This window comes from Gekko japonicus, unplaced genomic scaffold, assembly GCF_001447785.1.
Source record: "Gekko japonicus isolate JY-2015 unplaced genomic scaffold, Gekko_japonicus_V1.1 scaffold2457, whole genome shotgun sequence".
Classification (NCBI taxonomy): Eukaryota; Metazoa; Chordata; class Lepidosauria; order Squamata; family Gekkonidae; genus Gekko; species Gekko japonicus.
This window is the reverse complement of record NW_015176049.1, coordinates 161,304-186,412: the sequence shown is the minus strand read 5'-3', so window position 1 is coordinate 186,412 and position 25,109 is coordinate 161,304. Positions and strand designations below refer to the sequence as shown.

Genomic DNA, 25,109 nt, shown 5'->3' with positions numbered 1-25,109 from the left:
ACTCTCATTTGTTCTTTAACAGAAGAAGGCCGAACCACCACCCCCTTGCACCAATCCCTTCCTGGAGGACGACACTACGCCGGAGACAGAAGAAGCCACCACGGAAAAGGGCGACGTTGAGAAAGTAAGCCTCTGGAGTTCCTCAGGCAGGCCTTAGCAGTCCCAGGGGTTGGGCGCTCCTGGGCCTCTTAGTTTCAAATGCAGTAGTGAGCAGAGGCCGGCACAGGAAGGGTGAGATACGCGCCGCCTCTTCTGTGAGCTTCACACTGCGGTCATCGAAAGGAATGTTCCCGTCTTCCCCAAGGAGAGGGCGGTTGGGTGCTGTAGTCCTTGCGATGCCAGCTTGGAGGAAGGAATTTGAAGTAGGAACGTCTGGGTGAACAGATGGGGAGCCAGTTTGGTGTAGTGCTTAAGTGCGCGGACTCTAATCTGGGAGAACCGGGTTTGACTCCCCACTGCTCCACTTGCACCTGGCTGGATGACCTTGGGCAAGCCGTAGTTCTGATAAGAGCTGTCCTTGAAAAAGAGCAGTTTCTGTCAGAGCTCTCTCAGCCCCACCTGCCTCACAGGGTGTCTGTTGTGGGGAGGGGAAGGGGAAGGAGTTTGTGAGCCGCTCTGAGACACCTTTCGGTAGTGAAGGGCAGGGTATAAATCCAATCTCCTCCTCCTCCTCCTCTTCCTCTTCTTCCTCTTCTTCCTCTTCTTCTTCTTCTTCTTCTTCTTCTTCTTCTTCTTCTTCTTCTTCTTCTTCTTCATCTAGTGGTGAAGTAAAGTCGAACTCTGCGTCTGGCAGAGGGAAAAGGTGTTTTGTGGGTGAGGGTGCCACACCTGAAAAGGCTCTGTCCCTCCTGGCCTTGTTCTGCGTCTTCACTGCTGGCCTAGAAGTGGGGGGGGGCAGTGGGGGGGTGTTCTGTGCAGGGCTGCAGAGTCCCCGTCCTTTGGCCACCTGTGCCGTGGGGACAGACCGGGTGCCAGCTGATCAGGCGCGCTGAGCGCAGCAAAGGGCTTTGGGTGGGCAGCGAACACGCGCTGTCCAAATTCCCCCAGTGCCGGTACCTCCCTTCATGTGACCCTCTAGCGGCTAGATTTTCATCTGCTTTCGGATAGCTGCGTCAGGGGAGGGAGCCAGCGCACAGGCCGCCCCACTGTGACAGCAGTAACCTTTTTCTCCGAGGAACCTAGAGGAAATAGCTAAAACATCTGCCAGATCATGGCTGGGGGCAGGCGCCCTCCGCAATGGAAAGAGCCGCTCCTAGGAAAAGACGTCACACCGCAGCACAGAGGGAGCAAGGAAACAGAGAAGGGAGCCCTCCTTCCCTGGGGGAACTTTGCTTCTGGGTCAGACGGGCTGTCCTCTCTTCGCAGCCCTGGGAGTCTCCTGGTCTTTGCTGCGCAGGAGAACTTGACCTGGTTGTCCTGGGGCTTTGGAAAGACTATGTCGTTTGCTTTCCTCCCCCATCCCCCTTTGAAGCTGCCCGGGGGATGTGACCACATGACCCGCCCAACTGAAAGAGGCTCGGTTTGGTCTCTGCTGAGTCACAGGGCTCTCTCCAAGAATCGGTAAATGTTCAGTTCTGTCGGGGGTTTTGGACATGAAGCTGATTTGTGGAAGTACTTGTGAATAATAACGGTCTGTAAGGGCATAAGAGGAGTCTTGCTGGTCCACCACACAGTGGCCAACGGGTTCCTCTGGATGGCCATCAACAGGGCATAGAGGCCAAGGCCTTCCCCTGATGCCGCCTCCTGGCTCTGGGATTCAGAGGTTTACTTCCTCTGAACGTGGAGGTTCCCCTTGGTCACCATGGCTAGTAGCCACTGATAGACTTCTCCATGAATCTATCTAATCCCCTTTTAAAGCTGTTTATTCCTGTGGCCCATCACTGCATCCTCTGGCAGCGAATTCCACATTTGAATCTCTCTCTGTATAAAGTAGTATTTCCTTTTGTCCTCCCTGAACCTACTGCCCATCGGCTTCATTGGATGCCCTCAAGTTCGAGTATTTCCGGGAGAGGGAGAAAAAGTTCCCTTTGTCATCACTCCCCATCCCATGCACAATTTTGTAAACCTATAAATATAAATAAATTTTATGTGTGTGTCTCCCCCCCCCCCCCCCGAGCAACCTTGAGAGGTGTCCATTAAAGCTTAGGAGACCTGGCCCATAAAGAAACTGAATAGTATTGTCCTGCAAAGAAATTGGAATGAGACTTCCTGTAGTCGTTCTTTGTTCCTGAGGAAGGACCAGAAGTCTGAAACACTGCACACTACCTAGGAAAAGTGTTGGATATCTACTCTGGACTTTGTTTTCTCCTTCTATGGACTCTGTGGACTTCTGTATTTTCCCATGATGGATTATATGTATAGATTCATTACTGATTACATGTGCATTTCACTTTGTTGAAGTCTCCTTTTGGATATACTTTTGCGGGTAATTCAGCTCACAGGGTTTTTTGTTGTTGTACCTTGCTTTTTTGTTGTTGTTGTTGTTCCTTGCTATCAATGTCACTTTGTCAGGCTGGGCCACGTGTGCCATAAAATGTGATGCCAGGCATGGGAGATATAAACTTCACAGAGGACACAGGCAAACCCAATTTAATTATATTATTTTTTTACCCAGAATACAAACATGCTTAAAGCATTAACATTCTTATAGTACCTCCCTGATGCCAACCCGCCCACTTTCACCACCCGTTACGCATTAGCACTGGAACAGTATACAAGGACATAAGGCACAGCCTCTGTCATCTGGCAATAAAGGTAATGACCAGGTGTTCACGGGCCAGATAAGAGCCTTGGATGGGCCAATTCCAGCCCATGGGCCGCATGTTTGACACCCTCGGGGTAGAAGGCTCCACTTTCCCCCTACTCCGGACAGCTCCCTGGACCAGGAGCTGTGGGGTCCCATTCAATGCTCCCTCTAAGCTGTGGAGTCCTGTGAGCAAAAATTCTACTTCGTGAGCCACTGGCATTGAAGTTGTGAGCAAGCGATTTGGCCACTGCATAAATTAGTTTGCTCTGGAGCCCTCCTTCCTGAGCGGAGACAGAAATGTGTGAGCTGGAGGCTAAAAGACTGTGAGCTAGCTCACACTAACTCAGCTCAGAGGGAACACTGGTCCCCTTGCACCTGTCTATGGTGCCATCAGCAGTTTGAAATAATCAGTGACTTCTGTCCCACAGGTTGCCTAAGCGCAAGGGGCTGCTACCAATGGGGCGCGTTCCTGGTCACCCCACTGGCTGACCGGGAGGGGCGGAGGGAGAGTCGTTTTTCTTCTGACAGAGTCTCACCTGCCTCTTCCACTTCCAGCCCAGAAGGCCAAAGGTCCCGGATAATCCATTCCACGGCATCATTTCCAAGTGCTTCGAGCCCCACCTCTACGTCTACATTGAATCCCAAGACAAGTGAGTAACGGTCTGCTTTGCACAAGTTGCCGATGTGACCTCCATGCAAATGCCCTTTGGGCCCGATCCACCGGGAATGTCCCCTTAATGAGAGTCCCACCGAAATGCCAGGAGGTGGAGCGCATTCCTTTCAGCGAGTCGTGTTCGGGACTTATATCCCTGGCTCTTAACCGGCGGCAGGGTGGAGGCATCGGCTGGCAGGTCTCCTTCTTTCTCTTCCTCCCTCTCCCTTCTTGGGGTGCCCAGAGTCTGCCACTGACACCCTCCTAGGCTTGAGGAGCTCTGGGAAGTGTAGTTCTGTGGGGTTTGGAGCCGTTCTGCCGGATTGGAGGTCTTTGGTGAACCGCATTTCCCAGGATTCTTTGCATCTGGAATGCTGCCTTGAGGGAGATGTTTGCAGCTGCCTTGATGCCAGGAACATCTGGAAGAAGAGAAGTGGGCGGGTGGCCCTGGGGTTGAGCCCCAGTGTAACCCAAAGCCTAAATTCGGAAGGCTCTGTGCGATTGGGTTCGCAATTTGGCACTTGCCGTTCATCACTAGGTTTAAATATCCTGCTTAGATCCACGATAATGTGAGGTTTTTTTGTTTCCTGTTTTTATTGCCTGCTTGACTTTAGAAACCTTAGCGAGCTTATCGACCGGTTTGTGGGCGATTTCAAGGCCCAGGGGCCCCCCAAGCCGAATGTGGATGAGGGAGGGGCCGTCCTGCCCAGCTGCGCCGACCTCTTCGTGTACTACAAGAAGTGCATGGTCCAGTGTTCGCAGCTGAGCACCGGCGAGCCGATGATCGCCCTGAGCACCATCTTCCAGAAGTATCTCCGGGAGTATGCTTGGAAGATCCTCTCGGGGAACTTGCCCAAGTAAGTCTGGTGCCCTCGTCTGTAGGTATAGGGTGGCCCCCTTCGGGACAGAGGATCTGCAGGGCTGCACGTGAGGGGATGGATGAAGTGCTGAAGAGGGTCAGCCAGGGGTCATTTCCTGCAGGAGCGCACAGGAGCGGAGTTCTGGCAGTAATGAGCCTAGGGGGCGGGCACATGCAACAAGCCCCACCCCCTGCTCCCAGCAGCTCTCAGTCAGAGCAAGAAGCAGCCAGGTAAGTTGCAGAGCCTCCACCCCCAGTCCCCTGGTCCAAAACAGTCCAGTGGCACCTTTAAGACCAAGTTTTATTCAAGTACAAGCTCTCCCTCCTCTATGAGGACAGATCTGCACGTCCCCCCCCCCCGAATAGCTAGCCATCCAAAACAGTCCAGTGGAGCCTGAGCGGTGGGTGTTGCCTTTTGACACACTTCCGGTGATGTCAGGGGGTGTGGCATATGCTAATGAGTTATGCTAATGAGCTCCTGCACCTCTTTTTGTACGAAATGACCCCTGGGGCCAGCAGAAGGAAGCGGGAAAGGTAGACCCATCCGTGGGAACAAACTTGGGAGGCACGTACAAAAGTCATGCAGGGGGAGTGGTAAATGGTTTATAAATGCTTTCCCCCCCCCCCCCTGCTGTCAGCCAAATCTCCCCCCTCCACTTAGATCCCAGTCCAGGAGCACCTTAGAAAGCGACCAGATTTCCAGGGCAGAAGGGTCTGAGAGTCAGAGCTCGCTGTGTTCAATACAGGTATCTGACGGAGGCACCTTTTGACTCTTGAGAGCTTATGTGTTTGTGCAAAGAGCCGTGGAGTTGTAGCCGACCGATGGCGACCCTGTCGGGTTTTCAGGGCGAGAGACAATCGGAGGTGGTTTGCCATTGCCTGCCTCTGGGTGGTGATTCTGGAGTCCAACCAAGGACTGACCCAGGCCAGCCCTGCTTAGCTTACGAGGTCTGATGAGACCAGGCCAGCCTGGGCCGGCGAAAGCTCCTACCCTGAAAATCTGTTTGGTCTCTTAGCAGTGCTCCCTCTAAGCTGTGGAGTCTTGTGAGCAAATATTCTACTCTGTGAGCTCCTGGCATTCAAGTTGTGAGCGAGCCATTTGGCTTCTGCATAAATCAGTTTGCTCTGGAGCCATCCTTCCTGAGCGAAGACAAAAATGTGCATGAGCCGGAGGCTAAAAACCCTGTGAGCTAACTCCCACTGCCTCAGCTTAGAGGGAACACTGTCTTTGAGGTGCTCCTTGAATCTCATTGTTCTGCTGCAGGGCTCCCCTCTGAATCCCCCCCCAAAAAAAAAATTCTGTAGGCCCTCAGGGGCTTGAGCAGATGAATGTTTCCCTTTAAATTACTCTCAGCTGCTCCTGACATCCCGTGCCTTCCTTTGGTTCACTGATCCCTCCCCACATGCCCAGGGATGTCCCCCCCCCAAGTCTATAGAAACCCCCGCCTTGGTTCCCAGAGAGCCAGTTTGGTGTAGTGGTTAGGGGTGTGGACTCTAATCTGGGAGAGCCGGGTTTGATTCCCCACTCCTCCACTTGCACCTGACTGGATGACCTTGGGCAAGCCGTAGTTCTGATAAGAGCTGTCCTTGAAAAAGAGCAGTTTCTGTCAAGAGCTCTCTCAGCCCCACCTACCTCACAGGGTGTCTGTTGTGGGGAGGGGGAGGGAAAGGAGTTTGTGAGCCGCTCTGAGACTCCTTTGGGTAGTGAAGGGCCATGGGGTATAAATCCAATCTATTCTTCTCTCTAAGCCCCACCTACCTCACAAGGGTGTCTGTTGTGGGGAGGAGAAGGGAGAGGAGTTTGTGAGCCGCTCTGAGACTCCTTTGGGTAGTGAAGGGCCATGGGGTATAAATCCAATCTCTTCTTCTTCCTGCTGTGGTTCTTTTGCAGTTGGCACGAGCCAACCAGTTTGCACTTAGATACGCTCAGCAGGCGAGAAGGGTGTGGGATGACTCGCCTGCATCCCTCCCACCCACCCAGAGTTTAATTGCGTTCTCATGGGGGGGGGGACCCCAGTGGGCTGCTTGGGGCGAGGGCCGGGCCAGCAGATGCAGCTCTCAGGCGAGTCGGTGTCTCCCTTCACCCCCCTCCCGCCACAGGACCAGCAGCGGCAGCAGCGGCGGGCTGAACATCACCAGCCTGCTGAAGGAGAAGGAGGGCTCGGAAGTGGCCAAGTTCACCCTGGAGGAGCTCTGCCTGATCTGCAGCATCCTGAGCACCGCCGAGTACTGCCTGGCCACGACCCAGCAGGTGAAGGGGAGGGCACTGCCCGAGGGGGGGGCAACCCGTGCACGGGCCTGAATGCGGCACGTCAGTGGCGGGAGCGGTTGCTTGGCACGTACAAGGTGCCGGATTCAGTTTTTTTCAATTCAATTTATTTATTTAGCTCACATGACTCATGGTGTCAAGCACACTCGCAGACTACACCAGACATGTAGAAGACCAATGTCAACATTTCACACCCAATTAAAATATAAACTGTATAAAGATTTAAAATATAAAACTATAAGACATTGCAGTCATAAAATTGAAAAAAACGGAAAACAATTAGAACCAAAAAGTGCACACCTCCCCTTAGCAGCAATCATTGATGCTTCAGTGCTATTATGATAGCGAAGTATTTTGCTACTGAAGTGGTGATGGTCGGGTCAGCATCTGTCAGCAGATAAGAGACCACCCATGGCTCCAGTGGAAGATGGTCTTTAGATAAAATTGGATATAGCCAATATGACCTAAGAGCTAACCAATGAGAACAAAACAAAAGGAGATGCGTCAGCGTCTCAGTCTTGCCAGAAGTGCAGGTACAAAGCCTGTCTGAATACGGAGTTCGTGAGAAACGTCCCTTTAATTCTGCAGATGGCACAGCATTTAATCTTGCAAGAGTAAAACCACATCTATGAGAGCGGGTGGTAAGATGGCTTAGATATAATGGAAGGGTCAGCGAAGGAGGAATTCCCAGAGCTGGAGGAGAACATGCACGCCTGGCATGTGCAGCGGTACTCGCCCTATCCCAATTACTTGCTTTCGATCTGATCTGTCTCCATGCTTCTTGCTGGGATATATTCTTGAGTGTTGATTCCATCCCTGGCACTTTAGATTAAAACAAAAATCTGAGCTTTTGCAGAACTGCTGCCCATTGGAGCACACAAAGTCCAGGCGACTCAGCAGTCGAATTCTGTATGGCAGCACCCCCATTCCAGGTTTTGATTCTTAGGACGCCCGGACACATGAAGCGGCCTTAAAGTGAATTGGACTATTGGTCCATCAAGGTTAGAATCGTCTGCTCTGACTGGCAGCGGCTCTCCAGGGTCTCAGGTGGCGTTCTCTCACATGACCCCCCCCCCCCGATTGTTTTAGCCGGAGACCCGAGGGAGTGACCCTGGGGTCCTTCTCCGTGCTGAGCAGATGCCCTACCACTGAGCCACAGCCCCTCCCCGAGACGCTTGTGGAGCAGTGTTTAGGTCAAGCATGCTGAGAAGTAAAAGTTTAGTGACACATTGAAGGTGAAGAAATCTCTCCCAGCCCTGCTTAGCTTCCAAGTCGGTGCAGTCGTGGTGGCCAGGCATGGAAGCATCAACGCATCCGCTGTAATTACATAAAACAGGGATGGGGGCTCTCATGGGCAAGGATGAGATTTAGGCATCCCCCCCCCCCCCCCCCCCGGGCCCTGGTTGGCAAAGGCAAAGAGGCTCTATGTTTTCGTGTGTGTGACTTAAAGGGAATGCTTCCTTCACAGAGGGTTAAGCCATTACAGTTCAGTGGAGATTTAATGGCAGTGCTGATTTGTGCTACACGTAGGTGAAAGTCTTGCAGGACAATTTGCGAAAACCAGTAGGTTTTGTTAAAACGAGATTTCTCTGTATCTCCCTCCCCCCCCCCCAGCTTGAAGAAAAGCTCAAGGAGAAAGTAGACACCAGCCTGGTGGAAAGGATCAACCTGATGGGGGAAATGGACACCTTCAGCGCGTACGTTTTGAGCAAGCGGTTTCCTCCTGGGGCCGGTTGGTGCTTTTGTGCTTCTCTGCAGATCTCGGGTCCAGCAGGACTTCCAGTTGGCTACCTGGAGATCCAATTGGTTGGACAACATCAAGTGATGTTTCGGCACCAGCAGCCCCCACAGCACTGGTTTTATTCTCTCCCTCTTCTCCCCGAAACTGGGGCTTCCTTTGTGTGTGTGGCTCCACCTCCCGCAGCAGCCATTTTGTGGCTGGCTGCACCCCCTGCAGCAGCAGTTGTGTGGCTGCCCCCACCACTCCGTGTCAAAAGGCCAAAGGTGCCCACAGGCTCAAAAGGGGGGGGGACCCCGGCCATAGAGCAGAGTAACAGCAATGGAACCAATAAATGCACGCCTAAAATGTGTGGGGGAGACTGCTGTAGGAAACACCAGTATGGACGCGTGACAGACACACGGAGGACACTTGTGTGTGTACATGCACCTTCTGGGCACCTCTTTCTGATGCCCATGGTTCTCAGGCATGTGTACATGCACCTGGTGGAAAGAGCTCCCGGAGGAGATCCGGGCCCTGCGGGACCTCTCTCAGTTCCGCAGGGCCTGCAAGACGGAGCTCTTCCGCCAGGCCTTTGGATAGGAGCCGCCGCCACCACTATTCCATCTGTACACCCTATGCCCTAGCGATTTAACATCTGATTGGCTGGCCCCCAAGGGTGGAGCGTGGTGCTGGACACCGCTCTGAGGATAAGATCGTTGGTAGCTATGTGAGGTTAAGATCTTCCCTTCTTGCTTGAAATTTACTGTAGATTGTTTATATTTTATTGTAATTTATTGTTTTAACATTTATATGCTATTGTTTTAACTTGGCACTTTGTGCCCCTGTTGGCCGCCCTGCGCCTTCGGGGTAGGGCGGGATATAAATGTAAATATAAATAAAAATAAATAAGTTTGGTGTAGTGGTTAAGTGCGCGGACTCTAAACTGAGAGAACCGGGTTTGATTCCCCACTCTTCCACTTGCAGCTGCTGGATGACCTTGGGCAAGCCATAGTCCTGTCAGAGCTGTCCTTGAAAGAGCCGTTTCTGTCGGAGCTCTCTCCGCCCCGCCTACCTCACAGGGTGCCTGTTGTGGGGAGGGGAAGGGAAAGGAGTTTATAAGCCGCTCTGAGACTCCGAGTGAAGGGTGGGGTATAAATCCAATCCCTTCTTCCTCTTCAAAGATTTATTTTGCTGTGGGGAACACCGTTGCACACACAGCAAACACGCTGGCCAATGCTAGTGCTTCCCTGGGTTGGCTCGGGCTCCTGGCCACATGTGCCCTCGGTCCCAAGCCCGGTCCCCCGAGAACCAGGGTTATCAAAGGGCAGGTGGTTGCGGGACTCCACTTTAAGGAACTTTCAACAACGATTGTGCCCAAATATCTGGTGCCTTTAACAAGTTGCTGGCTGGAACAAGATGTCCTTTTTCCTTTCACCTTGTTTCTGCCCTCTTGCTGGCAAAGCCCCCAGGGAAGCACGGAACATACCCGAAGAAGTCCCGGAAGCTGCTGTGTTGCCCCAAGCCAGCTGCCCTTTGTTCTAAACCAGGAGTCTGTGATGTGGCGCCGTTGGGCAGTGTGGTACCTTGCTGATACCGTTCCCGGTGCCCGCCAAGTGTTTTTGGAAAGTGGGTTATTGACCACCGGAGATTTGGTTCGCTGTGCGGATTTTTAAAAACACTGATTTGGCAGCAGCTGCCGCTACAGCACAGGAATTTTCAGTGTGACTGAAGTTCCACCACAGCCGCCATTTTGTGGGCGATGCCACCTCCTGCGGCAGCCATTTTGTGCCGCCGTTCTGTGGCTGCTCCCCCAGGCTGTGTCAGAATTTCAGAGGTGCCCACAGGCCCAAGGAGGTTGGGAACCTCCGTTCTGAACCCTCAATGGCTGTCGTCTCCTGCCTCGTGCTGGTGCCCCGGTTGGCTGGGACAGGCCAGTGCAGGGGTCATTTCCTGCGGGAGCGCACAGGAGCGGAGCTCCAGCAGTAAGGAGCCCAGGGGGCGAGCGCATGCAACAAGCCCCACCCCCTGTTCCCAGCAGCCCTCAGTTGGGCCATGAGGATCAAGAAGCAGCTGGATAAGTTGCTGAGCCCCCCCCCCCCGGCCCGCCTTCAGGTACAAACTCTCCCTCCTCTGTGAGGGCAGATCTGCACGTTCCCCTCCCCCCCATAGCTAGCAATCCAAAACAGTCCAGTGGCACCTTTAAGACCCAAGTTGTATTCAGGTACAAGCTCTCCCTCCTCTGCGAGGACAGATCTGCACGTTCTCCCCCCCCCCCCCCCCATAGTTTTTTTTTGTCCCCCCCCCCCCCATAGCTAGCAAGCCAAAACAGTCCAGTGGAGCCTGAATGGTGGGTGTTGCCTTCTGACACACTTCCAGTGATGTCAGGGGGTGTGGCATATGCAAATAAGTTATGCTAATGAGCTATACTAATGAGCTCCTGCACCTCTTTTTCTACTAAATGACCCCTGGGCCACTGTAATCCACCCCGGTCCCGAATCCCGTCTTAAGCATCGGTGTGTGGAGCAGTGGGGGTTGTGGGACTTTGCAGCGTCAAAAGCAAAGCTGTCTGGGCCAGCTCAAAGTGTCTGCCAGTGTTTCTTCTCCAAAGGGAAAGTCTCGTGTCCTCCCCCCCCCCCCCCTTTTTTTAAAGACGAGACGCCAACACTTCTCTGGCCCCTCTCTGACAAAGCTGTCGGCTGAGTTAACATTGAGCCGCAGGAGAAGAAAATTGAGTGAGACGGGGAGTGATGTTTCCATTAAGGACGGTGCTCCATGTGAGGCTTCTGACAGGTCGTGAGAGCCGTTGTGGCGGAGACATGTTGAAAGGAGGCAGGGAGCGTACCTATAGGTCGGCGGCTCTGTCAGAAGTGATTTCGGCAGTTCTAGAGGGACGGTTGACATCTTTAATTAGAAAACAAAAGAGTCGATCATGCCTGGGTGAAGGTTTTCTTTTTCCCTCAGACAGATGTGGCCGCACTGAGCGATTTGTGAGGCAGGCAGCTGACTGGCTTGAACGGCAGCACTCTCTGTGGGGCTGTGCCACCCCCCCCCCGCCCATCCGACCAAAATGCACGTTCTGTAGAGGGGCAGGTGTTTATGCACACTGCATTGCATTCCTTCACTTGTAAAAGTCTTCTACAGTGCTCCCTGTAAGCTGTGGAGCCTTGTGAGCAAAAATCCTACTTTGTGATCTACTGGCATTAAAGTTGGTGAGCGAGCGATTTTGGCTACTGCATAAGTCAGTTTGCTCTGGAGCCCTCCTTCCGGAGCTGAGACAGAAATGTGTGAGCCGGAGGCTGAAAAACTGTGAGCTAGCTCACACTAACTCAGCTGAGAGGGAACACCGGTCTTGTGTTGTTTTGAGGGGGGAGCAATTGTAGCCGTACCCCGAAGATGGATGGAGAGGGTATGGGGCAGGAGGAACGGTTCAAATCCACGAAGGGAGCAGTGTTACATAGACTGTGGCCCCCATTTTGTTCCCCCCCCCCCCACCCCCATTGGGGGGTTGTGGCTTTGCTCCCGTCCACAGGAACATGAGGCTGCTCAAGGGACTTGGGTTGGCGGTGGCGTGTGTGGGAGGGGGGTTGTCCCATCTCTGAGACACTGAAAGCTGCAACGGCCCTGCCTGAAAAGAGATTTTCTTCCTTCATTTTTCCCCTCAGAGTGATTTCCAACAGCATCCAGCTTTTGGTGCAGGACTTGGATGCAGCCTGTGATCCGGCTCTCACAGCCATGAGCAAGGTAGGGTCTTAAGCTTGGGGGGGGGAGGCCATGCAGTTTGACCACCACACGTATTTGCTTGACCACGTTTCTGTCCTCCCCCTCTTCCATCTTGGAAGCCAAGGCAGCATCTTGCCAAGGCCCCCCCCCCCCCCTCAGCATCTGATAGTTGCGATAGGCGGCCTTTGTACATGGAGGCTGCATTTTAGCTATCTCGGATCACAGCCCCTGAGGGAACTGTCTTCTTCCATGAATCTGTTGAAGCTGTTTTTTGAAAGTCCAGTAATTGTACGGCATCTTGTGGCAGCAACTGGTGCATGTTGCATTGCTATACATTGAAGGAAGGTCTGTCCTGGACCTGCCATGAGTTAACTTCTCTGAGAGACCCTGGATTCTGTTACTCCGAGCTGAGGAGAAAAATAACTTCATTCTCACTTCCCATGTTTTCCACAATTTTGCAAGCTCCCCCCCCCCCCCCCCCCAAACACACAGAAATCTGTCTTTTCTTCCCCCTAAGCTGAAAAGCCCCCGCCCCCCATTTTTGGCCATTCCTCCTAAGAAAAACGCCCCAATCCTTTCTCTGTCCAAAAGTTTCCCCTGGGACCCTCTTCCCATTTGGCTTGCCCGGTTTCTGAGAGATCCTGGAAACAGGCAGGTCATTTCTTTTATACGTTGAAGAAAACCAGGCCTCAGTGTGGTTTGACATTTTTAAAAGACAGCTTTGAGGCGAACTCTCGGCATTTGCTAAATGGGAGCTGACATTGAAAAGCTGGCAGTAGCCAGACCTTCCTGTGTGAGGACGTTGGTGATGCTTTCGGGAAAGGGGTGCCAAGGACTTTGGGAGCCTGAGCTGAACACGGGAGAGGGCTTCATCCCAGGCCTCTCTCAGTCCCGTGGTTGAAGCTGTGGGGGGCTTGCGGGCTGACTTCCCCCTCAACTTCCCTTTAAGTTCTGCAGAATTGTGTCTTCTCTCTCTCTGTCTTTCACGCAGACTTCTTGCTTTCTTTTTTCGGCTATGAAAGAATTACCTTGGAAATATCTCAACACAGGTTGCTGCCCTAGGGGCAGCAAAAGAACCAAAACAAACCCCAAGCCCTGTCACGAGCTCTAAGGACTCCAAAAGAAAATCTTTTCCTGAGGACTTAGGTTCAAATGTCTGTGGATCTCTTTTCAGGATTGGTCTTCAGTTTCCCCTTCCCCCATTGTAGTTACCTTCTTCCCCCTCTCTGTGTGCATGTAAGTGGGTGTGTCATAGTAAAAATTATACTTTGAAGATAAGACTTTTCATTTCTGCTCCTTCTCTCAGTCCGTCCTGTTTAAGCTGACTGCCACGTCTATAAGAAATCTCCTAGCAGACGCAAAGCCACAGTTCCATGGTGTGTGGCCTAGAGAGCTGGAGTTAGGTTGAGGAGCCCTGGGTTCAAGTCTCTGCTCAGCCACTGGATGACTTGGGGCCAGTCACTGTTTCTCAGCCTCAACAGGTTGACGTTATCAGCCAACAACCGGGTTGTTGGTGAGGATTAAAGGGGAGAGGGGGGCCGTGTGCCTGTTAAATGGACCCTTCTTTCTTTTGCCTGCTCAGAGATTTGAAATGGAAGGTGTCCCATTTTAAGTTCTGCAGAATTACGCGAGGAATTGAAACAATCTGGGAAATGTTGCTCTCAAGAGTCCAGCCAGGTGCGCAGGCCGCAGCCCCACTGTGGTCTCATTGGGCCTTGCTCAAGCTCCAAACATGTGCCGCCACCCCCGGCTAATTTCCCCTTAATCCCTGCAGATGCAGTGGCAGAACGTGGAGCACGTGGGCGACCAGAGCCCCTACGTCACCTCTGTGATCCTGCACATCAAGCAGAACGTCCCCATCATCCGCGACAACCTGGCCTCCACCCGCAAGTACTTCACGCAGTTCTGCATCAAGTTCGCCAAGTGAGTGGCTGCTCAGTGTGCATGGCCTTCCGGGGAATGTCAGCCGCCGCTTCTGAATGCACGGAACCCAAAGGCGGAGTCGGGACCAGTGTTCCCTCTAAGCTGAGTTAGTGTGAGCTAGCTCACATTTTTTTAGCCTCCAGCTCACACATTCTTGTCTTATCTCAGGAAGGGATGGCTCCAGAGCAAACACATTTATGCAGTAGCCAAATCGCTCGCTCACAACTTTCATGCCAGTAGCTCACAGAGTAGAATTTCTGTTCACAAGACTCCACAGCTTAGAGGGAGCACTGGTCAGGACCAGCACAAGAGAGAACGAATGCACATAGTATGTAATTAACCCATGGAACGCGCACGTCCTCAGGATGTAGTGACGGCCACTGGCTTCGATGACTTGAGAAAGAGAGGAGGCGTCTTTATGGAGGAGGAAGGGTCCATCACTAGCTAATGGAACCTCCACGTTCAGGGGCAGTATATCTCTGAATGCCAGTCGCTGGGTGGTGGGGCAAAAACAAGAGGCCTCTACCTTGTGGGGCTTCTCCTTGGCCAAAGTGGGAAACAGATGCTGGTTTTGCATAAATGTCTGTCCAGGAAAGAACTTCAGAGGCTGGGTAGCCCCTTGGGCCTGGGGCAGTGTCATGTTGACCCTTAGCGCATGAAGAGAAGCACCACAACGTATCAACAAACAAGGTTGCCAGCCCATGTGACCCTCCAAGCAGGCGTTGGTGTGGCTGTCGTGTTTTGTCCCCAGCTTGTCGAGGCATACTGCCTCTGACAGTGGAGGCTCCATTTAAGTGTCTGACAGCACCACCTGTTGTGGATTTTTCATCCCCTTCCCCCCCAGATAATAGCTGGCTGTCACCATGTCTTGTGGCAGTGAGTTCCGTAAGTTAATTGAATATTGTGTGGTGCACTTTGGACTCTGGCACACGGAGAAGGCAGTGATAGAGGCCGGGTGGGTATCTTGAAGGTATACCAGGTCCAAGCCCTTTGGGACACACTAACGAGGCTTAATTCTGTTAGTTAATGTGGCTTTTCAATATGTGAACTTCACAGTCCTGGAATAATTCAGTCTCATGCGCCTCCGCCATGGCCAGTGGGATTGGTTGCCAGTTGTGGCCCCAGCTCCTCTAAGGCTTCAGGACAGCAGGTGGAAAGAGGGTTCGAACTTCCCACTTCTCTCCCCAGAGTCTCTGTGTGCTGTGTCAGAGCAAGCTAACCTCCCCTTTCTCTCGGTTCAGTACATCCAGCAGCCCAGGGATTTCTGTGCAGGTTCCAGGGTCAAGAGAAAGACGTTGCCAGATCGCTTCAACCACTTGCTTTTGGCAGCCAGCTACCAATCCAGGAGGTCTGCCCCTCCGCAACCCAGATCTCTGGGCCACCCATTTAATCTCTATTGGCAGCTTTCGCTCCATCACCGGATGCCGGCAGCCACAACCACTTTCCAAAGTGAAGAATGTCTCACATTTCAGCCGGCTGGGCCTGAGTTCGTACTATCACTTAGTGGCAGAGATAATTGTCCCTTTCTGTTTAATCCGCTTGTCCTGTGCATGCCAGACCAGTGGGAGAGTTCACCGCGTGCCAGAGCCAGCGTGGTGAAGTGGTTAAGAGCGGTGGGCTCTAATCTGGAGAACCGGGTTTGATTCCCCACTCCTCCACATGCAGCCAGCTGGGTGACCTTGGGCCAGTCACGGCTCTCTCACAGCTGTTCTCTCGAGGGCAGTCCTCGAAAGAGCTCTCTCAGCCCCACCTACCTCACAGGGTGTCTGTTGTGGGGAGAGGAAGGGAAATGAGATTGTAAACCACTCTGAGACTCTTTCGGATGGAGAAAAGCGGGGTGTAAAAACCTACTCTTCTCCTCCTCCAACCATCACGCCCCTCTTGTATCCTGGATGAATTTGGGTGGTACCCAAAAGGAGCGTTTTCAGGCTGGACCGGAGGAACTGGATTGTTCCCCACATCTGGCTCTCCAGCAGCCCGTTTGGTTTCTTTGTGATTATTCACTTTCTACCCTGCCCTTTGCCCAAGGAGTTCAGGGCAGCATGCACAGTCTGTTCTCCACCCACAATAGCCCAGTGATTGGAAGCCACTTGGCCACCCCAGGTCATCCGGTGAAATCCAAGGCTGAACAGTTGCTTGAACCCTGCTCCGAGCCCAGCACTCTTCCCACAACACCATCCTGGATTCCTCCTTTCACTGACGGCCCGACAGTGTGCAGGCCATGGAAAACCATAGGCTGGGCTGTGGAATTTAGTTGCTTGCAAATCTCAGTGTTTTTTAAAAAAGCACTTGTGTCCTCACAGATATTATTGAAACTAGGCAAAACTGGCTCGGGCTAGTCTGGTCTCGTCAGATCTCGGAACCTAAGCAGGGTCAGACCTGGTTAGTAGAAGGAAAAGAGAGAAGAGATTGGATTTATGCCCCATCCTTCACTACCCAAAGGTGTCTCAGAGCGGCTGACAAACTCCTTTCCCTTCCCCTCCCCACAACAGACACCCTGTGAGGTAAAAGAAGAAGAAGAGAAGAGATTGGATTTATGCCCTGCCCTTCACTACCCAAAGGAGTCTCAGAGCTGCTTACAATCTCCTTTCCCTCCCCCTCCCCACAACAGACACCCCGTAAGGTCGGTGGGGCTGAGAGAGCTCTCTCGAAGACTGCCCTTGAGAGAACAGCTGAAGGAACTTGTGACTGACCCAAGGTCACACCAGCAGCTGCATGTGGAGGAGTGGGGACTCAAACCCGGTTCTCCCAGATTAGAGTCCCCGCACTCCTAACCACGACACCAAACTGGCTCTAGTACTTGGACAGGAGACCGCCAAGGAAGCCCAGGGTTGCAACACAGAGGCAGGCAACGGCCAACTGCCTCTGCTCGTTTCTTGCCTTGGAAACCCCACAGGGCTGCTGTAAGTCAGTTGCGCCTTGATGGTACTTCCAACCACCAAGCCAAATGTAAGATTTCCCACTGACTGGCCACTCTCCGTGGGTGCAGAAGAGGACCGTTTTGGATGAAAGAAGAGAATCTGTGCAAAACGGCGCCCTTCAGAAACAAGCATTTTGGGGGGCAGAATTCTAATGATTTTTTTCTTTTTGGCCACACTCCCCCCTCCCCTCCGAAGGCTTGGGGACTCCTTTTAGTTTTGAAGGTAGGAATTCTCTCTTAATCAATTGGTGGGGGGGAGAAATCTTCTGTAAGTTAAATTGTGCAGATCTTCGGGGGGGGCGTGGCATTTCCTCTCTCATTTCTTTCCTCCCTCCCCACTTCTGGTCCTCCGCCGGCCCCCTTTGTAGCTGCCACTGAACAGCATCCAGCCAGGGGGCGAGGTTGCGATGGTGAATCTTTTTGCCACCTCCCCTTGGGCTGGTGGGGCCAGTTGACTTTTGCTTACTCTGTCGGGGGTGTGTGTGTGTGTGCGAGTGGCCCAGAGCGGCTGAGCCCAGTGGTCCCCGTCAAGCCGGGCATGAGAACAGTCCCAGCGGACCCGTTGACGGAGCCGGTGGCCTTGTGATCGTTGCCACAGCCTGGGTCCGAGCCAAGTGGATTCTGCAGGGCTGCCAGCACCAGTGTTCCCTCTAAGCTGAGTTAGTGTGAGCTGGCTCACAGTTTTTTAGCCTCCGGCTCACACATTTTTGTCTTATCTCAGGAAGGATGGCTCCAGAGCAAACTAATTCATGCAGTACCCAAATCACTCGCTCACAACTTTAATGCTAGTAGCTCACAAAGCAGAATTTTTGCTCACAAGGCTTCACCGCTTAGAGGGAACATTAGCCAGCACCCTGGGGGCTGCGTGGTTTTGCTCACTCCAGGGTCATGCTGACGCCCCGCTCTGCCTCAGAAATGCTCGGGGGGCCCTCCGTGCATCCGCAGCCCTTCCGGACTTTTCTGCTGCCGTGCTGTTAATCCTTCTGTTCCTCCCTGCAGCTCTTTTATCCCCAAATTCATCAACCACCTCTTCAAGTGCAAGCCGATCAGCATGGTGGGGGCAGAACAGGTGAGACCCGGAAAGTAACTGGGGTGGGGGGGTGGGGAGGAGGATGGTGGCAGAGCAGTGAGCAAGAGCCGGCCGAGACAGGCAGGAGAGGAGAGACGCTCAGGCTGAGCTCTGGCTGTGGATTTTCCCCCGGCTGGGAGGGAGGGACAAATATGCCCATCCTTAAGTGCCCTTTTCGTTCCGCCCACGTTTGCTACAGACACTGTGGCTCAGTGGTAGAGCCTCTGCTCGGCATGGAGAAGGTCCCAGGTTCAATCCCCGGCATCTCCAACTAAAAGGTTCAGGCAGCAGGTGATGGGAAAGGCCTCAACCGGAGCCCCTGGAGAGCCCGATGAAGCAGGTTCTTTGCCACTGAACTCCCAGTGAGCTATAGACATACCTCATACAGAGGAGTGGAGAGGCTGCAGCTCAGTGGAAGAGCCTCTGCTCGGCATGGAGAAGGTCCCTGGTTCAATCCCCAGCATCTCCAACTAAAAGGTTCAGGCAGCAGGTGATGGGAAAGGCCTCAGCCGGAGACCCTGGAGAGCTGCTGGCAGCCTGAGTGGGCGATACCGACCTTGACGGACTGAGGGTCTGACTCAGTGTTTTCTTTTGCGGTATTGATACACAATTGACAAAGAAGCAAGGTTAAAAAATATCGCGTCAGTTTAATGGGGGAAAGTTTGCCCAGAGGAAACGGAAAGCGATGCAAAACTAAAGCCTCGTTGGTTCCGCCTGCGCAAGGGAAGAGCGAAAACGAAACGGGGCTTTTTGCGTCAAAGCCGTGAGGCTGCACACTTGGGGGGCCCCCCCTTCCAAGTACACTTTGAGGACAGGCCACCCTGAGCCTGCTTCGGCGGAGAGGGCGGGATGTCAGTCAAATAAATAAATAAATAAATCAGCTGGCTACCAGCTGTTTGCCAGCAGGTGTTTTGCGCAGCTAGGCCAGAATGCGCGCACCCTCTTCTGCCTGTGCATTCCCTCACACTTGTGCATTCTCTGTCTCTCGTTTTTTTCCCCTTCAGCGCAAGTTGTGTTAGTAAAGCCCCCACCCTGAATCAGAGCAACGCAGAGGGCCCCCTTCTGTGTGGTCCGGTACGGCTGTGGCTTTGAGGCCCTGGGGGGTGGGCGGGAGGCCTCCTTTGCCACGCAAGGGCAGATTGCCCCCACCCCCCATGAGCCTTCCCGGCAGATGGACTTCTGTTCAGGGCGGCTGCATCGTGAGGGTTATGCAGCCTCGAGATCACCCATCTCCACATTCAGGGGCTGCACCTGTTGACCGCTTTACGCAGTACATCTCCGCCCAGCCCCACCAGCCTTTGTGCAGGGGAGCAGCAAAGAGGCTCCCTCTGCTCAGCTGTCCATCCCAACTGCTGCTGCTGCTGGGGGAACATTGAGTCTCCCCAAATGGGGAAGGTTCCAGAGTAAGGCCCAGGGTGTCTCCTGCTCCCGGGGCATTGCACAAGAGTCTGTGCGCTCAACTGCACATCTGTGAAATGAAATGCACTCTCTCTCTCTCTCATGGGGTGGGGATTCAAGTTCTAACTCCTCCTGGCATTTGGTTTTGATTAGCCAGTGCGCCAGTCTCCCTTGGCATGCGGAGCAAATTTCATTGGTGTCTGAGGGTCCGCGTGGAACGTTTCCTACCTAACCGAGCGCTCGTAAAAGCTGCTAATCAGCACATTCCCGGCACTTTAAAAAGATGACTGGATTGGAATGGTGTCTCCCCCCCCCCCCCCCCGGCCTTCTCTCTTTGTTCTTCAACACAAGTCTGTTAGTCATTCCCCCATCCTGAACTGTCTCTAAGGCGAGAAGGGGATGGTGTGTGCTCTCTGTACCAGCGAGTATGTGAAAGAGAGGGAAACTGCAGCCTCTTCCGCTCTCCCACTTCGGTGAGGCCGGTGAATTTGGGCTTCCTGTGAATCTTGGCCTCGTAAGGCCAGAGAAGAATTTGGGCTCTGGGAATCCACTGGAGGGACAGATTCCAAGCATAGCTAAACAGGGTTCTGTTGGTCACTGGAGTGGGGGCACAATGCTTTGCCCTCCGTGACCAACCCCGGCTTCCGCTTCCACGTCCGTGGCCAGCAGCGTGCTAGATACTATACCAGACCTAGAAGTGTGTCATTTTTTTAATATGTTGCATGCAGTGTCCCCTCTAAGCTGAGTTAGCGTGAGCTAGCTCACAATTTTTTAGCCTCCAGCTCACAGATTTTTGTCTTAGCTCAGGAAGGATGGCTCCAGAGCAAACTAATTTATGCAGTAGCCAAATCCCTCGCTCACAACTTTTAAGGCCAGTAGCTCACAAAGTAGAATTTTTGCTCACAAGACTCCACAGCTTAGAGGGAGCATTGGCGTGCATACCTGGATGTTCCTGTAAGGCGTTCAGAACAGTTTCTGTCTCTGGTTCCCAGAGGGTCTCAGTTTGTAGGCTTCTCGGCCCCTCTGCCTCCCCCCTGGGCAGCTGAGCAGCACTGGATGCCTTCGATCCGTCTCCGGATCTGAAGAGGCAAGGTGTCTCTGCCCCAGGACGCTTACAAGTCCATTCTAGATGCAGATGCCACCCTTGGGGGATTAGCCGGGGGGCAAGGCAGAGGGTGGTGAACGAAATGCTCCATCCAGTGGCTTTCGCCTGAGCTGGAATGCCGGAGAGGCCGGGGTTCGGCAAGCCAGGGGGTGGTGGGTGCCCTCTTGGCGAGGCCGAGACAGAGAGCGTCCTTCAACCACACCTCTCCTCTGGCCGCAGCTGCTGCTGGACACCCACTCCCTGAAGATGGTCCTCCTAGACCTGCCGTCCATCGGGTCCCAGGTGGTGAGGAAGGCCCCCGCCAGCTACACCAAGATCGTGGTGAAGGGCATGACCCGGGCTGAAATGATCCTCAAGGTAACTCAGCCGTTTCTCAAATTGGGGGGGGGGGGTTGCGTGTGTATCAACGGCCACGATCCCCGGAGCACTCCGCTTGAGAAAAGGAGGCAGCAGGGTCCTGAGCAGGCCAGCAGCAGATCGTCTACAGCATGGCCAGTTAGTGGTGCCGTGTGGGGACAGCTCTTGCGGAGGGGAAGCCAAGCTCCTTACGGAACCAGTTGTCGGAACTCCAGGGAGAGAGGCCCATGAGCAGCGGAGCCCCTTTGTGGCTGTGGTTGGGAGAGGGCACCCCCTGACATCACTGGACGTGTGTCAGAAGGCAACACCCACTGCTCAGGCTCCACTGGACTGTTTTGGATTGCTAGCTATTGAGGAGGGGGGAATGTGCAGATCTGTCCTCACAGAGGAGGGAGAGCTTGTACCTGAATGAAACTTGGTCTTAAAGGTGCCACGGGACTGTTTTGGACCGGGGGGTTCCGGGGAAGCTCTGCAGCTTACCTGGCTGCTTCCTGCTCTGACTGAGGGCTGTTGGGAGCAGGGGGTGGGGCTTGTGGCATGTGCCCGCCCCCTGGGCTCTTTACTTCCGGAGCTCCGCTCCTGTGCGCTCCGGCAGGAAATGACCACTGCAGGTGATGCTGAAAGCACCCACGTGCCTCAGGCCCATTTGGAAGAATCTAGTTGCCTTGGGCCTCCCGTATGTGGGGTGAGAGGGGGGGGGCTGTTTCAGACAGCAGTCATTTGGGGGTAGTCCAGCACCATCCTCCCCTTCGGTTTGATCAATTATATTATTGCGTTGGAGGTCGTAACCCCCCCCCCCCCCCCCCCCCCCCCAGGTTAAAGATTAAAGTCAGTTTATTAAGAAGAGGACAAACTTTGTAAGGATGAGGAGAGAGAAAGAGAAGTCTGTCTAACTAGCTAGGAGAGAGTCAGTAGAGAACAGATCTCAGCAGGAGCAGGAAAACCCCATTGAGCCAATAAAGAGACACAGGAAGGGAGACTCTCTGAAAATAGCAGGAAGTCCCTAATCTCACTATGCTAGGTAGTTGCTCCCTCTGTCGCCCCCTGCAGGATGTTCTTGTCGTTGTCTTTATCTATGCACGACAGACCTTGCATATTCCAACACCTGCCCCGCCATGTGCACTCCCTTGCCTGTGGCAAAAAGGGCCACTCCTTGAGCCATCTCCCCTGCCTGGGTGGTTTTCCACACAGACATGATGAGCCATTGCGGATTTTTAATTGATACTGTGATAGTTCCCTCTTGCCTTCCCCAGCTGCTTTCCACAGCTCATTCTCAGGTTTTTGTCACAACATTTGGTCTCCTCTAGGGGATGTTCTTCTGAACTTCCACTGAGATTTTGCAGAGAACTGACTGCATCTCGGTTTTGTGTGGCAGGCGTGATTGGATTAGGTGTAATATGCAGAGGGGTAGTAGGCATGGAGAAATCAGCCTTGGTAATGAGACAGGAAACCTAGGTTTTGATTCACTCCAGGAGGATGCTCAAGATGATGCATTACCTAGTCCAGTCACACCTGCTATTGTCATTCACTTGCTATTGTCATTTGCCTGCTGTTGTCATTCGGCATCTGAAATGACTCCACTTTCCAATATATAGGACAGATGGACTCCCATTCTAGCAGTATCTGACGGAGTGAGCAGTGACTCACGAAAGCTCCTTCCCTGCCACAAACTTCGTTAGTCTTGAAGGTGCTCCCGGACTCTGGCTCTTTTCCACTGCTACAGACAGACTAACATGGCTGCCCATCTTGACCCATCGGTGAATTAGGGTTGTGGGAAGTGGGCAGAGATGTGAGCCAGAGAGGGGAAAGCAGAGAAACCCTTCCCCAACAGTTTAGGAGGAACTGTTTGCACGTGCTAAAAGGGCGTGATTGGCCACTGCTCCCCAGAGCTTTTGAGCAATGCACACGCATGCTTGAGCCACCACTGCTTGCAGTGTTATGGGAGGGGGGCTGTGTCTCAGGGGCAGAGCACCAGGTTAGCAGGCAGAAGGTCGCAGGTTCAATCCCTGGCATCTCCAGTCGAGAGGAGCTGGTGGTAGATGGTGTGAGAGGCCGCTGTCTTGAGAGCCTGGAGAGTGGCTGCCCGTCTGAGCAGATAATCCTGACTTTGATGGACTGATTCAGTGTGTGGCAGCTTCATGTTTGTTCGTGTGTGTGTGTGTGTTCAATGCACTCTCTTCTCAGTGGCTGGGCACCGGCTTTGTCTCGCCTACGGTCGGGGGCAAGGGTCAGCTGGCTCCTTGCACTTTCCCTTTGGGCTCCTCTCCGATTTGTCAGTTCTCATTCCTTGGGGCTGAAGGCAGTGTTCCCCCTAAGCTGAGTCACTGTGAGCTAGCTTACCATTTTGTAGCCTCCGGCTCACACATTTCTGCCTCGGCTCAGGAAGGAGGGCTCCAGAGCAAACTAACTGATGCAGGAGCCAAACAGCTCGCTCACAACTTCAATGCCAGGAGCGCACGAATTAGGATTTCTGCTCACAGGACTCCACCGCTTAGAAGGGAGTTGTCCAAAGTGCTGCTGCGGTGCCCGCGGTTCGGGGAGAGCCTTTCTGGCCCCAGCTGACGTTGGGCCTCTCTGTCCCCCCCTGCAGGTGGTGATGGCGCCGCACGAGCCCCCGGTGGTGTTTGTGGACAACTACATCAAACTCCTGGCCGACTGCAGCACGGACACCTTCCAGAAGATTCTGGACATGAAGGTCAGGAGAGGGACCGGGTGCTGCGCTTGACCCTCAGGGTGCCCCTCCTGGACGTGGGGGGAGGACGCTTTTCCGAGGGGGGCAGCTCCGTGGTCAGGCACATCCTTTGCATTGGGGAGGCAGTTGGGGAGGCCTGGCTACTCATGAGCAAGGGGGCCGGAGCCCTCGGCAAGCAGGCCGGGTAGCCTGAGATGGGCGGCCTCCAGCAACTGTGGCTGTTCAGTGCGTTGCAAGAGGCCTCCTTGGGAAGGTGGAGTTTCCCCCTCCACGTGCAGCCAGCCTCGGTCTGCCCTGGAAGCACGCGGCCCTGCTTGGGAAGGAATGCCCCTTGCTCCACCCAGCTCGCGGCTCGGGAGCCAGGCAGCCGTTCTCTACAGACGTCCAGACGGGCCGGCTTCAGCCCAGCCTGCGGTGGGGCAGCTCCTGGGGCCCGGGGCTTCCATTGGGGCCCACTGTGGCTGACCATGGGCCTCTCCTGATCCCCACCTGCTGGCTTTACGAGCACTCCACCGCCTGTGCTCCCGGCCACCTGCAAGGCCCAGCACTGTCCGGGAGCGGGCAGGCATGTGGTGCAGGCATCTGGGAGTGCCGATGGCAAGAGGGCTCTGGAGGCAGTGGGGGGAAGGATGCGCAGGCGTGTGGGTCAGAGGGGAGAAAGAGAGGCGATGGCAAGAGGGCTTTGGAGGCAGTGGGGGGAAGGATGCGCAGGCGTGTGGGTCAGAGGGGAGAAAGAGAGGCATGAGAGAGGGGCCCCCCCAGCAAGAAAAAATCTGAAGCCAGCTCCATTTCTCAGCAAGGAGCTCTTGCACAGTAGCAAAGCTTCATGGAGACATTGTACGATTTGGGCTGCCACCGAAATCAGCAGCTACGCTTTGGAGTTCTCCCTTCCCACGCCCATACCGGCCTCGGGGCCTTGTGGGTTTCCGTGCCTTGTGGTCACCGGATCCTTTGGAAGGGGTGGGGGGAGGAGATGCCTAGCCTCATGACCTGCCAAAGTCTTGCCAGCCATGGCTGAGCAGGGTGGAGAAGACCGAAAGGGGGGTGCTGCTGTCTTGGGCGGCAGTCGGGCCTTGTCTGCCGTGGAGGTGTGTCCTGCCACCAGCTCTGCCCCTGCTCCCTCAGCCGCTGAGGGGTCCGCTCCCGGGTTGCCCCCCGGACGTCCCCCGGCAGAACCGACATCCCCCGTCGGGCGTCTGTAAAGGCGGAGGAAGCAGGGGGAGGCTGGCGCGGGCGTGTCCAGCCTCGAGTTGCCATTAAGGGGCCACAGACTGCCGGGCTGCACTGTCACCTTCCGTCTGAGCGCAGGCCCAACGGAGGCCGATCTTCCAGGCCCATCTCCTCCCTGCTCCTGACTGTCCCTTCCTCGCCTCTCTTCCCCCCCCCCCCCCCCCTCCGGCAGGGTCTCAAGCGGAGTGAGCAGAGCAGCATGCTGGATTTGTTCCGCCAGAGGCTCCCGGCCCCTCCCTCCGGGGCGGAGAACGCCGCCTCCCTCTCCCTGTCGGCCCCCACGCCGGAGCAGGAGTCTTCCCGCATCCGCAAACTGGAGAAGCTCATCAAAAAGAGGCTGTGAAGACGGCGGGGACGGTTTCGCGCCCCCCCCTCATTTGTTGTCCGGGGGGGGGCTCTTCCCGCTCCCCCCCCCCCCACCGGGTTTGCCCTCCTTGTTTGCATAGGGC

The 25,109-nt window shown here is 54.3% G+C and overlaps 1 protein-coding gene across 1 annotated transcript in view; it reads left to right on the top strand.

Moving 5' to 3' along the window:
• Positions 1-25,066, top strand: part of VPS53 (VPS53 GARP complex subunit) — a 74,831-nt gene extending 49,765 nt beyond the window's left edge. The window contains 11 exon segments of the mRNA XM_015426678.1: positions 23-124; positions 3,302-3,396; positions 4,013-4,255; positions 6,358-6,508; positions 8,141-8,223; positions 11,909-11,987; positions 13,741-13,889; positions 17,809-17,878; positions 20,601-20,738; positions 23,329-23,433; positions 24,833-25,066. Coding sequence (XP_015282164.1) covers positions 23-124; positions 3,302-3,396; positions 4,013-4,255; positions 6,358-6,508; positions 8,141-8,223; positions 11,909-11,987; positions 13,741-13,889; positions 17,809-17,878; positions 20,601-20,738; positions 23,329-23,433; positions 24,833-25,003 — 1,386 coding nt within the window. The 3' untranslated portion in view covers positions 25,004-25,066.
• Positions 25,067-25,109: the final 43 nt, after the last annotated feature.